Raw genomic sequence first — 14,514 nt, 5'->3', positions numbered from 1 at the left:
AAATAAATATACACAAACAAGGGCAGTGGTGCAACTTTTTCTATTCAATGCACAATATTCAAATACATGTACAATGCCCAATTGTAGCTTCTCAGTTCCACAGCATGTTCTGCAGCCCAATGTTTTTACATTTGGCTTTGATTTGAATATGATTATTGCCCGGTATGGAAGAAGTCCCCTGTTCTCAAATAAACACCAGTACCACACAGTATGAAGCCTCTTGCAAATATTTCACAATAAAACAAACTTTTTAAAACAAGGTAATGGATTCCATCAACAGAAACGCTGCGGTGCTTTTATTTTGAAGAAAGGCAAGTGTTGCAACCATTTGTTTGTGATCTAAATTCATCGGATAAACATTAAAAACTCAGGTGACAGATCAAGTTCTCTGTTTATTCTGCTGTGGACCACAACGTTTATCTCTCTATGACACAAATGTATACACAACACTTGTACAACAGTGTAGAACATAAGTCTAGTTCACGAATCTAGTGCAGCATCTTTATGACCTCTATAACTCAAAGTCTGAAATGACTGCAACCAGCCAGACTGGCACTCTGGATAAAGAGAAACCAAACGCAGCTAGCTTGTTGATCTAGATATGGTTGGCTAGCCAGAAAAGAAAGCTAGCTAGCTAACAGCTCGTTAGCATTGTACATGTTTCTCCTCCTCACTAGTAATGGATTGTGAAATAAGACCTTACACGCACCAGGTGTGTCAAAGCAGATGTGTGTAACTGTGTGGCAGGTTGGACTGTACAGTGAATACACGCTGTGTGGGTCCTTTCTGACCCGAGTGTGTGTGACAGTGCTGTGGAAACGGATCATCGGTTTTGTGAAGCCTGTTGTTGTTCTTTGTTGGGACCATCACCAGACCACTGGGGCGTCTCAAACAACGTCAGGTGTTTTTCACAGCTGACAGATTAAGAAAACCAGAAGCTAACACTGCTTCACCAGGTCGTTTCGACATGTTTTTAATCCTCTATTTATTCTCTGACCCGCTTGATTAATCTTGTTTTCTAAACGGCCATGTTGACGCGGACATGTTCGATTAACTAGAGGTGGGTTTCTGTTATGAGAGTATGCTTTTGACAAATCTTTATGACGAATCTGCCACTACCTGACCGTAGAGCTAGCTAGCTAACGCAACGAGCACCTCGCCGTTTTAAATCCCGTTAATGTGACGTCACCTTGTTGTCTTTTCGCTGTTGTTTCGGTGAATGGCGGTTTGTGAAGAAGACAAAACTGTAAAACTGTAAAACTCACCCGGTGGGACGAGGAGAGCCGCGGGAGAGACGAACCAGGAAGCTTCTGCTGTCGCGAGTGGGACTGTGGGAGGAAGCTGAAGCCTCTGTGTGTCTGACATGCGTCAATAAGAGGAAGGGCGTGGCTTCCTGTTTCCGCCACCGCCACGCCCACTAACGTTGTAAGAACGCAGCTTACTTCCGGTTCGATATCAATCTGGATATACAGGGAAAAACACTGAAATATGAAGTCTCAGTTTTTTTCATTAGACATATTTATTATGAATCATTTACAACCATCATATTAAAAAAAACTTGAAATAAAAACAGTATTGATATACTACAAAATATAAATATATACAAAAGTTATAATCCACATTATAAGGCCAGGGCTTTACTAACTGGTGTCCCATATGAAAGTCTGTTCTGGGAATGGCAGAGACAATGTTTCGAATTTTCAATACTGTCTGTACTGTACTCGGTTTGTTTATTACTCTTGTTTGAAATGAAGCTCTCTCTTCCTCTTGGGACATTTCCTTTGTCTTGTCTTGGTACATATAAGAACTATGAACAGAAATACCAGTAAGGTTGCCAAATAACCCCAACGCAGCAACGTGTACCAGAGTGGTGCCCATGTCTGGAACCTGAAAACAAAAAGCAGATCTGATTAGTGTGACTAAAAAAAAAAGCTCTTATATTTCCATCAAGGTGGTTAAAGTAAACTTCGTTGTAGTCTGACCTTTTCAGAAGGAAATCAGGACGGGTGTGATTCATTTGAAAAGGGTGGTTTCCTGGTTACGTGTGGATTTTCCGATTGGTGGTCAGAGCTGGAGTGCTGGCACTGGTGGTGCACATCCTGTCTGCACAGTCATAGCTGGGTTGGTCTGATGATTAACAAAGACATTGAAACATTGCTCTTTTATTAGCTTTTAGCTTGTAAAATATGTATTTTACAGCAAGCCTGAAACAGATCACACCCTGTGAGTGTACGCTATAAAGCGTAAGTGTAATAAATGTCAACATGAAACTCCTGAGTGGAGTTCTTTTTTTAAACAATAATTTGTTATGTTTAGGAATCAAAACATCAACAGAAGTCGTGTCCTTTTGCTTGTGGAAAAACGTGACGGTTGCAATGAAGAGTTGTGTCATGGGTCACAGTATTATTTGCTACAGTGTATTTTCTGATATCACCACTAGGGGTCATCAAAGTCAAACTCTGACAGATTAATTTAAATCTATTGTATAAACAATATATAATCTATTTATACAGTATTTACGATGATGATGTTTATCAATAATGATTCCAATCATTCAATCGAACCAGTTGCTTTGATGGTTTTCAGCTCTAATGGAGCTAATGGATAGGAGGTATGATTCCACCAGACAATTCCTTTTATTAGGGCAAGGAGACAGGAAGCACCGATCTTGACATTAAAGCCATAAGAAAAAGTGTCTGTACAAGTTTCAGAAAAACTGACCGGAGTTTTTAATTTACCCGGACACACACGGACGTCACATTCCGATCCCCTATACCCCTATATATAAAAAATATACAGACTTGTAGCAGTGTCACTTTCCCTTTTACCTCTGTCTGCCACACAGGGAAGTAACAGGCTGCTGATGCATTAACAGCTCCAACACCAGACATGTTCTTCCTCTTGTCACTAATGCTTGTCGTTAAAGGCACATGACCATTAAGACCTGCAGGCAAACGCGGCTGTTTTTTAAAGGTGAGCAGTGCATACATTCAGTTTTTTCTCAATCCCAACTATTGCTGCATTTCATGCTATAGTGGCCCAAGCTGTGCTCTTGAGTTTTAGTGCAAAAGTTTAAAATCGTTATGGAGATAAAGCTCCTCTGACAAACAATGTCATTCATTAATTAAGGCAAAATAAAAACGTCTGCACTGGTCTTCATAGGGCAGGAATAAGTAAGGGAAGTTAAAAGAGTATCAGAAATTTACATTAATGTTTAACCAGAGCAACAAGCAGTAGCTGACGTCTGAGCTGTTGTGCAATAATGCATTAAACGTGATACCATAAAATGGTGTGCCTTTCGGTATTCAATAAATTTGGTTATCAAAATAAAATATTGAATATTAACATAAAGAATATGAATATTAAATAATAAATATAATTGATGTTATTTTTTCATATTAATATTAAAAATATGAATATTAAATAATAACTTTAATTGATTAAAGTTACCTGGGGCACCAACCTTCAAAGGAAGGGGCAATATAGCCAATTTATTAATTAAGTCTCATAAAATTACTAACTACAAATTTGAAACAATGTTTAAAAACTGTTTAAACTGATAAACTGTTTAATGATTAAATTAATAACTATAACCAAAATTACCATATAGATAGTTAGCTAAGTTGAAGGATATAGACTGACAGTGCAGAGGTTAGCAAAATTCACTTATGCAACATTAATGAAAAAAATTGTGAAAGAAAAGCATTCATTATGAATATAATAAAGTATAAAAAAAACACTAATTACTAACGGTTTACTTACTAAATAAAGATAGGTATGTGAGAATGCGTGTGTGTGTGTCTGTGTATATGAGCATGCTTCCAAAATGGCGGCAGGCCACGCTAAAGATAATGGACTCCTCCCTTTGGAATGTGTGTGCCAAATAAGAGAAAGTTGCTAGATGCATGCAAGGGAAGACTGTGAAGAGAATTAACAAACTGACATTAACTTTCAAATAACCTATAACCAAAATATCACAACACATAATTATTAAGCCCGTCGTGGCCTTTGAATTATCAAAGGGAGATATTTCAATTTTTTGTGCCAATTTTCTGGGCAGTAAATTTATTAAGAAATTTGGCTATGACCTTGGGAGGGTAGAAATAACAATGACTATCAATTTTATATGTTGTATTGATAAATATCAATTTAGGGAAAATCAAGACCCTTAACAAGTATTAAAAAGTCTTGAATCTTTTTCAAATTCAAGACTCTTTAGACGTTTTTATGCTCTTATACTGTCAGGCCTCAGCTGAAAAATGACACGAGAGATGGTTATTAAATCAGGACATCGCACCCGTTTATTTTCCTTCACACTTCAACATTTCTCTCTCGACAACACCCCCTTCCGTTAGAACCCCCCTTCAAAACAAGAGTCCAAACCAACACCCTGCTTATAACAGGAACTACACATCAACCTTCCACAATAAAGCCACTAAATGAAATAGCTTACAGATGTGTGGTTTTTTCGATGTGAACAGCATTTTTTTCAAAAGTTGTTAAAAGTTAATGTGAATTAATTTATTCTAGTCCTCACTACAGCGCAACAAAAAAATGCCTGGCGTTCAAGCGTTGACGGGGCTCGAGCAGCGCACGTCGTTGTTGAATCTTCCATGTGGAGGACAGGTAGCTGCAAATAGTACGCTATTAATTATTTATATGGCTTCAAAGGAATAGGCAATGGGGAAGTGTTAATTCGCCGAGTCGTGGTTGGAACACGAGCAGTTCAAGTTCTGGTTGAAGCCTGTCGCTGGGAATGACCGGGAGGCTTACTGCTCGGTCTGTAGAAAGAAGATGAGTGTAGCTTCAATGGGGATCAATGCTCTCTGTTTCTCACACCACAAGTAGATTCTGACTGCCATATTAATTTCAATCTAGCATCTTAATTTGACTCTCAAAGTGGATAAGATTGATGCATCTTTACTCTAAAATGTACTATATCCTCTTCCAAGAGGGTCCAGGGTCCATCCACCATGATCTCAACAAATCCTGTGGGAAACACTGTCGTGTAAATGTGTGAGTGAGTGAGTGAGTGAGCATGTTATTGTTATAAATATATTGTGCCTTTTGGCTTAGTAACTCAATTTATTCTTTCGAGCTTTATTCCCTCCCAACCTATCTGAATTCTGTTGTGTTGATACAGTGCTACATATAAGTTCTGGCAAACTTCATTAGGGCCCGAGCACCGAATGGTGAGAGGCCCTACTGAAATTGTAAGGATTCTTCTTATTATTCTCTGCCAAATGAATTGGCTTTTTGAGGGCTTTAACATTCTCAACTTCTTACCAACCTTGCAGGAAATTCAAAACCCGGAGAAATTGACGTATTCTGGAGTAATTTGAAGTGGGTGTGGCAAAATAGCTCAACAGCGCCACGTATATACAGCCCCTGAGTTCACTTTGACCGATTTTCACGAAAATTTGATACACGGTGTATCATGTTCAGATGGACAAAAGAGTCTCAAAGGACATTATGAAAAACGCAACAGGAAGCCCGCCATTTTTTTTATTTAGTGGCCATTTTGGCCATATTCCACATTTTTACTTTGAAGTACTTGTCCCAGGGCTTTCATCAGATCAACTTCAAATTCAAATGAGTGTCATCACAACAAGATGGAGATAAAAGCTGATTTACAGATTGATTTTTCGTCACACCGTCTGACCGTGGCGTCAAAGTTTGATTAAACGCCATCAAAAACACAAGGTTCTGTATCTCGGACATACATGGTCCAATCGAGTTCAAACTAGACATGTAAGACCAAAGTCCTGGTCTGATGACATCTACACAGAAATTATGACTTGAAATCACAGCGCCCCCTTGTGGCAACAGGAAATGTCTTGTTTTTTGCATGTCTTACACTTTGATGTAGTCCTCCTCATCCACTGACCTCAACCATATCAAACTGTATCAAATGGGTCTCAAGACATTGATAATGTAGAAATAAGATTACTGGGACTTTTTGTCAAACGCCATATTAATGGCGTGGCATTAAAGTTCATCAACCCGCGGCCATTTATGCATGTCCTCCCCCACTCTCTCTGTTACCCTTTCACAACTAAGCCTATGTCCTATAATAAAAAAGGTTATAAAGAGACCCAAAAATACATGTAAGGGAAAAGGACTCCTCATTAAGATCACAAACATCTTTATTGTTAAAGATTAAAGATACGTTCAATGTTCTATATATCGAAGGCTCATGCTCTTTGATCTGAAAGTTTCCATTGATAGGTCCTTTCTAGCAAAATAAGACAAAGGGGATAAACTCCTTCTGACTCAGAAATCTGTCCAGAATAATTCTAACTCTCTATTTAAAACTAATAGATCAAACCAGTGATGGAAGGTTTTTTTCACCAAAACGTGGGGACTATTCAAAACCCAGCAATGATTCTGCAGAACTCTATTGGTATGACTCAACAAATAAGCTACCTCATAGACCTGCTGGCCAAGGAGAATGCCTACCATAGAACAGAGTACCACTGGAGGATCCAACTGAGCCAAGAGTTGGAGGAGCACAAACGAGAGCTGTTTCGACAGAAAAAGCTGAAGGAAATGTTCATTAACAGAGAAAAGAAAACAGAGCAAGAGCTGCAGCAGATACAAAAGTACAGCAATGCAAACCAGGAGAAGTTCAACACCGAGCTCCAGGAGGAGAAGCGGATGAAGAACTCTCTCCAAGAAGAGCTGGAGAATATCAAAGCTTCTTATCATGAGGTCTCCCAAAGTCTCGCAACCAACCAGGAGAAGTTCAACACCGAGCTCCAGGAGGAGAAGAAGAAGAAGAACGTTCTCCAAGAAGAGCTAGAGAAGCTCAAAGCTTCACTTCACAAGTTCTGCCAAAGTGTTGCAACCAACCAGGAGAAGTTCAACACCGAGCTCCAGGAGGAGAAGCGGATGAAGAACTCTCTCCAAGAAGAGCTGGAGAATATCAAAGCTTCTTATCATGAGGTCTCCCAAAGTCACGCAACCAACCAGGAGAAGTTAAACACCGAACTCCAGGAGGAGAAGAGGAAGAAGAACGATTTCAAAGAAGAGCTGGAGAAGCTCAAAGCTTGTCATCACAAGGTCTGCCATATTCATAAAACCACCCAGGAGAAGTTTAACACCGAGCTCCAGGAGGAGGAGAAGAAGAAAAAGGATCTCCAAGAAGAGCTGGAGAAGCTCAAAGCTTCACTTCACAAGGTCTGCCAAAGTGTTGCAACCAACCAGGAGAAGTTCAACATCGAGCTCCAGGAGGAGAAGAGGAAGAAGAACGTTCTCCAAGAAGAACTGAAAAATATCAAAGCTTCTCATCACGAGGTCTGCCAAAGTGTTGCAACCAACCAGGAGAAGTTGAACACCGAGCTCCAGGAGGAGAAGAAGAAGAAGAACGATCTCCAAGAAGAGCTAGAGAAGCTCAAAGCTTCACTTCACAAGGTCTGCCAAAGTGTTGCAACCAACCAGGAGAAGTTCAACACCGAGCTCCAGGAGGAGAAGAAGAACGTTCTCCAAGAAGAACTGAAAAATCTCAAAGCTTCTCATCACAAGGTCTGCCAAAGTGTTGCAAACAACCAGGAGAAGTTCAGAATCAGAATCAAAATCAGAATCAGAATCAGAATTCTTTTTATTGCCATGTATATTTGCACATACAGGAAATTGCCTTGGTATGGTTGGTGCACTGTACAAACAACAATATAAAAATAACAATAGAACAACAATATATACAGGTAGAGAGTTAAACACAGAGCTCCAGGAGGAGAAGAGGAAGAAAAATGTTCTCCAAAAAGAACTGAAAAATCTCAAAGCTTCTCATCACGAGGTCTGCCTAAGTCATACAACCACCCAGGAGAAGTTCAACACCGAGCTCCAGGAGGAGAAGAGGAAGAACGATTTCCAAGAAGAGCTGGAGAAGCTCAAAGCTTCTCATCACGAGGTCTGCCAAAGTGTTGCAACCAGCCAGGAGAAGTTCAACAGCTATCTCCAGAAGGAGAAGAAGATGAAGAATGTTCTCCTAGAAAATCTGGAGAAGTTCAGGGTTACTGCTGATGAGGTCTTCCAAAGACATAAACCTTATGTTTCCAGAACTGAGCTCACTGAGGAAGAGGTTTTCTCCAATGTCCTCCCTGATCCTTAACCCAAGGACACAGGGCTGCGTGAGAAGACAGAGAAACCAACGAATGCTTCATTGTGGTAGAGAGTCTGTAACATCGTGGGGTTGTGAAGGAGACGGAAGAAGTCAGTGGCGCCAACATCCCCCAGCAAGTGAGCTGACTTTACCTTACAAAAGGATTAATTGGCAGGTCCCTGGCACTCCTTCAAGACGTCTACGAATTTTCTTTTTTTTAATAACTGAACTGTGACTTCTGATTTGAAGCGAATTTCGTATAGATAAACTGTGAATGTTTTAACTCATATATCAAATTACATGTTATTAATTTGAGTTGTCCACATCCATGTATTGTTTTTAGAATAAATCATGTTGTTATTACTTCGTGACGTCTACGAATTGTCTTTTTGTTTCATAACTGAACTGTGACTTGTGATTTTGAAGAAAATGATTATATTTATAATATAGAGTGTATTATTTCTCCTTTTCCTTCCCTGCAGTGAATATTATCGGCTCCTCGTACGCCTGAGTGTCCCTGGTTGAGGGAGAAGGGCGGTGCTCCCTCAGCCTCCGGGATGCTGTGAAGGTGTGCGAGCTGCTCCAGGCCACCCTGGCTTCACCTGGGGAAGTGGAGGTGGCCTTCCATCTGGGAAAGCAGACCTGCAGGTGAAACTACCAAGTCTTTGTGTCAGAAAATATCATAATTCGCAGAACGTCAGCGACTTCAAGGACGCCATCAACTTTCAGTGCATGGCTGCGGTTATCTTCCTCTACTTTGCTTCGCTCTCTCCGGCCATCACGTTCGGAGGCCTGCTCGGTGAGTGTCACAGGAGCTAAACCGTCTATGGACTCTACTGTCAAATCCCTTTCATGCTTTCCATGAGAGCAGTGAAACGTAACACCTTGCTTGTGTCCATTGTGGTGTTAATGTGTTGAGTGTGTGTTGTTTGCAGACGAGAAGACTGATTGGTGTTTCTGAGCTGATCGTGTGGACCTCCGTTCAGGGGCGTGATCTTCTGCCTGCTTGGAGCTCAGCCGCCGCTGGTCATGGGCTTCTCCGGACCCCTGCTCGTTTTTGAGGAGGCATTTTACAAAGTAAGTCCAAAATAGTTTATCAACTTACAAACACCCGACAGCATACTCCTACAATTTGAAAATCTAGCTGAGGTACTTTCAAGTTTGTTGTTTGTGTAGATGTTTTTTTAAACCCCTGAAAACTTGGTTTTATTTTTCAAAAACGATTAAAGATCTTGACTCTGTTGACCATCACCTGTAAAACTCTAATTGACAGAGCATGTCTCTTTATTGTACGACTGACAACTTCTCTAAACACTAATGCTCAATGTCTCTGTTTTCACAGTTCTGCAATTCGTACGAAATCGAGTACCTAACGGGCCGCCTCTGGATCGGGTTCTGGCTCATCATCATCGTGGTCTTCACGGTGGCTTTCGAAGGCGGTTTCCCTCTTCCGCTTCCTCTCACTCTTCACCCAGGAAATCCATTCCTTCCTAATCTCGGTCATCCTCATCTAGGAGACCTTCTTCAAGCTCGGCAATGTACGCCTGGAACTTGAAATAACTACTCCTGATTACAAAAGCTTTTTGTCGGCACCGACACTAACCGGAACAGCCTAAACTCTTTCTAGCAAGTGCACCTGAAATCATCTGTGATTGATTGGCACACCCAACACGGTGCTGCTCTCCCTGGTCCTCATGGCCGGGAAGTTTCTCATCGCTTTCTTCCCGTGCCAGTTCAAGAACAGTGCTTTCTTTCCTGGAAGGGTGAGGAGCTAAAGTTCCCTTACAATGCATGCAGGATACACGTGTGTTTTTATGTGTTTAGCTTCGCAGGATCATTGGAGATTTCGGGGGTTTCAATCGTCATCATGGTGCTGGTGGATTACAGCATACCAGACACATACACACAAGTAAGACTTAAACCACTGAAGCTTTAAATTAATGTACCAAAAATACTCAATAGAGACCTTCAGGACCACCGTTCTGCCAAAATGCTCAAAATATTTCTTCTTTCAGGATAAAATGTGGGAAATATTATTATTTGTTCCTCTACAGGCGCAGGGTAGCAGAGGAAGGAGCCGAGCCTGTCGAGCGCTTCTTTTCTTCGGCAGCTGCCTTCTGGTGGTGCTGCAGAGTGCTGCTGACATACTACTCGCTGCATTTCTTATGCCATTTGTGCCCATTGTTTTCATATCAAAATAAAATCCGATTTTAAACAAAACATCTTGTCAACTGCATATTTCCAATAAGTTTTACTTTTTAGTTCCCTGTGGGCTTTCATTAAATGTGGATGTTCTCATCTTCTCTAGAGGGAGATTGTTTTTTTTTAGCTGTATTAATATGAACTGTTGTCACAAACTGAAATAAAACAGTGAACAACCATTGGAACTCATGTTTGTTTTAGAGTTGATGATAAATCCTGGATCCCTGTGGGTCCAGGGGTCTGAACTATCATGAAGGATTTGTGTAGAGATCTTTCAGTCCTACGAAGATTCTCAAACCAAGTCGACATCTTCCATGACTGGGACTTACGTTTTTAAAACTAAGGTTAGATAGATAGATAGATGGATACTGTATTAATCCCGTGGGAAATTCAGAAGGTTAATAAGAACTATTACATCCTGAATTTAATTCAGGCTGTGCAATAAAACAAAACATTTCTATCTGAGCTGTGAGGTTCAGAGCAAGAGCGAGTGAGGAGTCTGAGGGCTCCTCTATTTAAAGGCTGCCTCTCACAGACTCCTCCCCCTTGTCGATTCCGTAGTGATCCTTTACTAAACTGACTAAAAATATATATCAAATTACATGTTATTAATTTGAGTTGTCCACATCCATGTATTGTTGTTGTAATAAATCATGTTGTTATTACTACGGTACTTCAAGACGTCTACGAATTGTCTTTTTTTTTTTATAACTGAACTGTGATTTGTGATCTGAAGCGAATTTCGTATAGATAAACTGTGATTGTTTAAACTTACATATCAAATTACATATTATTTATTTCCTTTGTGTTTATTTGAGTTATCTACATCCATATATTATTTTTGTGATCCATCATATTGTTATTACTACTTCGTAACATCCACGAATTGTCTTTTTTTAAACAGTCTCTGTGATTTGTGAGTGTCTTTCTTGTTCTTGTGTAAATCATTTAAAATGCTGTTTTGAGAGTGTCATCATCTACTTCCGGTTCATATCAGTTTGAATTTACAGGGGGAAACTGTGAAGATATGAAATCTCAGTTTTCACATTAGTAGTATTTATTATTAATCACTAACAACCATCATACAAAAAAAAAATACTGATATTCAAAAACATATATATACATGCTAAAGTTATAATCCGCATTATAAGGCCAGGGCTTTAATTATTGGTGTCCCATTATGAAAAGTCTATTCTGGGAATGGCAGAGACAATGTTGTTAAACTGTTTTGAAGTATCAATACTGTCTGTACCATACTAGGTTCGTTTATTACTCCGATATAAGTTTTCATTTTCATGTTTTTGGCCTCTTGAAGGAATTTCTTCAACTTTTGATCAATTGTCATATGGGCACAAAGATAAAGTGATAATGTTTCATATAAATAAAGGTCATATAAATCTGTTAAAAACTGTAATAAAAATATGTACATGGAAACAAGAATGTCACCCAGTAGAGCCCATCCCTCCTAATGGAAACACATTTATATTCACTGGATCAGGATTTCGATTTGGCTCTGCACCAAGCTGAGCAAAACAAATGTCAAAATTCAAACTTTACTTCAAAACATCTACTACAAGTCACCGAACAGAGTGTGGAACTTTTTTGAAATGAACCTCTCTCTTCCTCTTGGGACATTTCCTTTGTCTTGTCTTGGTACATATAAGAACTATGAACAGAAATACCAGTAAGGTTGCCAAATAACCCCAACGCAGCAACGTGTACCAGAGTGGTGCCCATGTGTGGAACCTGAAACCAAAAAGCAGATCTGATTAGTGTGACTAAAAAGCTCTTATTATGTCCATCAAGGTGGTTAAAGTAAACTGTGTTGTATTCTGACCTTTCCAAACCGAGATCAGGACGAGTGTGATTAATTAGAGAAGGCTGGTTTCCTGGTTCCGTGTGGATCTTCCCATTGGTGGTCAGAGCTGGAGTGCTGGCACTGGTGGTGCACATCCTGTCTGCACAGTCATAGCTGGGTTGGCCTGACGATTAACAAAGACATTGAAACATTGCTCTTTTATTAGCTTTTAACTTGTAAAATATGTATTTTACAGCAAGCCTGAAATAGATCACACCCTGTGAGTATACGCTATAAAGCGTAAGTGTAATAAATGTCAACATGAAGCTCCTGAGTGGAATTTTTTTAAACAATAATTTGTATTGTTTAGGAATCAAAACATAAACTGAAGGCGTGCCCTTTTGATTGTGGAAAAAATGTGACGGTTGCAATGAAGAGTTGTGTCATGAGTCATACTATTGTGTATAGAATTATTTGCCACAGTGTATTTTCTGATATCACCACTAGGGGTCATTAAAGTCAAACTCTGACACAGATTAATTTAAATCTTTTGTGTAAACAATATATAATCTATTTATACAGTATTCACAATGATGATGTTGATCAATGATGATTCCAATAATTCAATCAAACCAGTTGCTTTGACGGTTTGAGCTCTTTCTGCTAAAGCTGTGGAATAAACTGACCAAGTCAGCAACAATCATCCGTAATGACACAAACGAGTATACCTACTGTACCTAAAAGGAATTATAAAGTACTATTTCATTATTGTTATGAAGTAAAAATTACCCTACAGCAACAACTTCCTTAAAGACACTGCTGTCATGAGGACCAAGCAAGTACAGATGATAGTGAGACTTTATCTTGAGCAGTATTATAATCCTACCTGTCAAATCTTAAAGTCTTTACCTGTCATATCTGTTGGAATCTGCTGTATAATGATCATAAATCAGAGTCTGAGCAGATGCTCTCATAAAACAACATCTTATTATGTCCTGTAAATGTTTGATTATTCCCTGCAGACAACAAGGAGCGCTGATTCTTACCTTTATATTTCTCAGAGAGAATACAAGACCTCATCTGTACTTACCCTGCAGATTCAAAACATAGACACAGTCGCTGTGTGCAGGCCTCAGGACCTGCACGGAGAGGACCTCGCTCTCCTGACTGCTCAGGGCGTTAGTGGCCACGCAGTAATAATCACTGTCCTCTCCCAGCGAGCCGCAGTGAAGATTCAAGTCTGATGACAGGTGGAGGAGTGAGTCCTTGAAGCGAGTGCGCTGATGCCAGGCGTAACGAACACCAGAGCCCTGTGCACAACCGCAGCGCACAGTCACCGGCCGCCCCCAGCACGTAGGCCCGTCCACCAGAGATGTCAAAGGCCACAGTCTGGGTTTGGACAGCGGAACTGGCACAAAGAAGTAAACCGTTTATTTGAATCCCTTCAGGTTGATGGCATGGAGGAATAGAAGTGTAAACACCCACTTTAGATATTGATAATGTTTAAAGCTGTTCTTACCTTCAGTGATGAGCACATTAACTGAAGTCATGATGTCACTGTTTACTTTATCAATCCCAACCCAGTACGCTCCAGTGTCATCAAACTGCAGACCTGTGACCTTCACAATCAACCCTCTTCTTCCTCCATCTATGACGAGGGATCTGCCTGCGATTTGACCGAAATGTTCTGAATGCACTAAGATCGTACAGGTGTTCCTGGATTCCCCTCGACACCAGTACTTTTTGCTGTACAGGAAATGCTTTGTGTCGTACTTGCAGAAAAGAATGAATTCGCCTCCAATATGTGCTGTGATCTGTTTTTTATCACACTGCAGCTGAAGGCTTCCTGAAAAGAGATTCCGATCAGACTCAGAGCTTCATGGAAACAAGGTGATGCATCTCATTTACATTTCATTTCATTTGCAGAGCAGCTACGACAATGAGTTCATCCACATGTGTTCAACAAAGAAAACTGAACAACATCAACTAGAATAATTTTCTTTTTTCTTTTTCATCTCCCAGTTATGAATTAGGTTTTTATTATTAATACAATTATCAAACCATATGGCATTGAAACGAGATGACCTACTTATAACGACGATATATCAAATTTCCCTTTTTTTCCCATTTGTATTATTATTATAAATTCATTTGTGAATTTTTCCATTTTCTAAAGGGAATATACTTATTTAGCTTTTAGAACTATGATACAACATTTTTAAATGGTTATCAATAGAAGTTACAAATTATAATTCACTCACCATGACAAAGTAAAATGAGACAGAAGATCTTCATGGCGATGTTAAAGGTGAGAATGAAAGGTTTGCATCACCACCAACACCCGAGTGGACTGTGGTGAGGGCTGGAGTGGTGTGCCTTTATTTGCAGCTTCCTTTGAGGTGCACGCTTTTGC

The 14,514-nt window shown here is 39.9% G+C and overlaps 1 protein-coding gene across 4 annotated transcripts in view; it reads right to left on the bottom strand.

Moving 5' to 3' along the window:
• The window catches only part of LOC128442272 (uncharacterized), a 25,801-nt gene extending 11,287 nt beyond the window's left edge, over nt 1-14,514 (bottom strand). For all 4 annotated transcript variants that reach the window (XM_053424655.1, XM_053424656.1, XM_053424657.1 and 1 more), the window contains exons 1-6: nt 14,363-14,514; nt 13,621-13,947; nt 13,192-13,509; nt 12,141-12,285; nt 1,824-1,887; nt 1,266-1,460 (exon numbers count right to left, since the gene is read on the bottom strand). In XM_053424655.1, coding sequence (XP_053280630.1) covers nt 1,266-1,460; nt 1,824-1,887; nt 12,141-12,285; nt 13,192-13,509; nt 13,621-13,947; nt 14,363-14,396 — 1,083 coding nt within the window. In that variant the 5' untranslated portion in view covers nt 14,397-14,514. The remainder of the gene's footprint in view (nt 1-1,265; nt 1,461-1,823; nt 1,888-12,140; nt 12,286-13,191; nt 13,510-13,620; nt 13,948-14,362) is intronic.

Source organism: Pleuronectes platessa, chromosome 6 (genome assembly GCF_947347685.1).
Source record: "Pleuronectes platessa chromosome 6, fPlePla1.1, whole genome shotgun sequence".
NCBI lineage: Eukaryota > Metazoa > Chordata > Actinopteri > Pleuronectiformes > Pleuronectidae > Pleuronectes > Pleuronectes platessa.
This window is presented reverse-complemented; position numbering and strand designations above follow the sequence as displayed.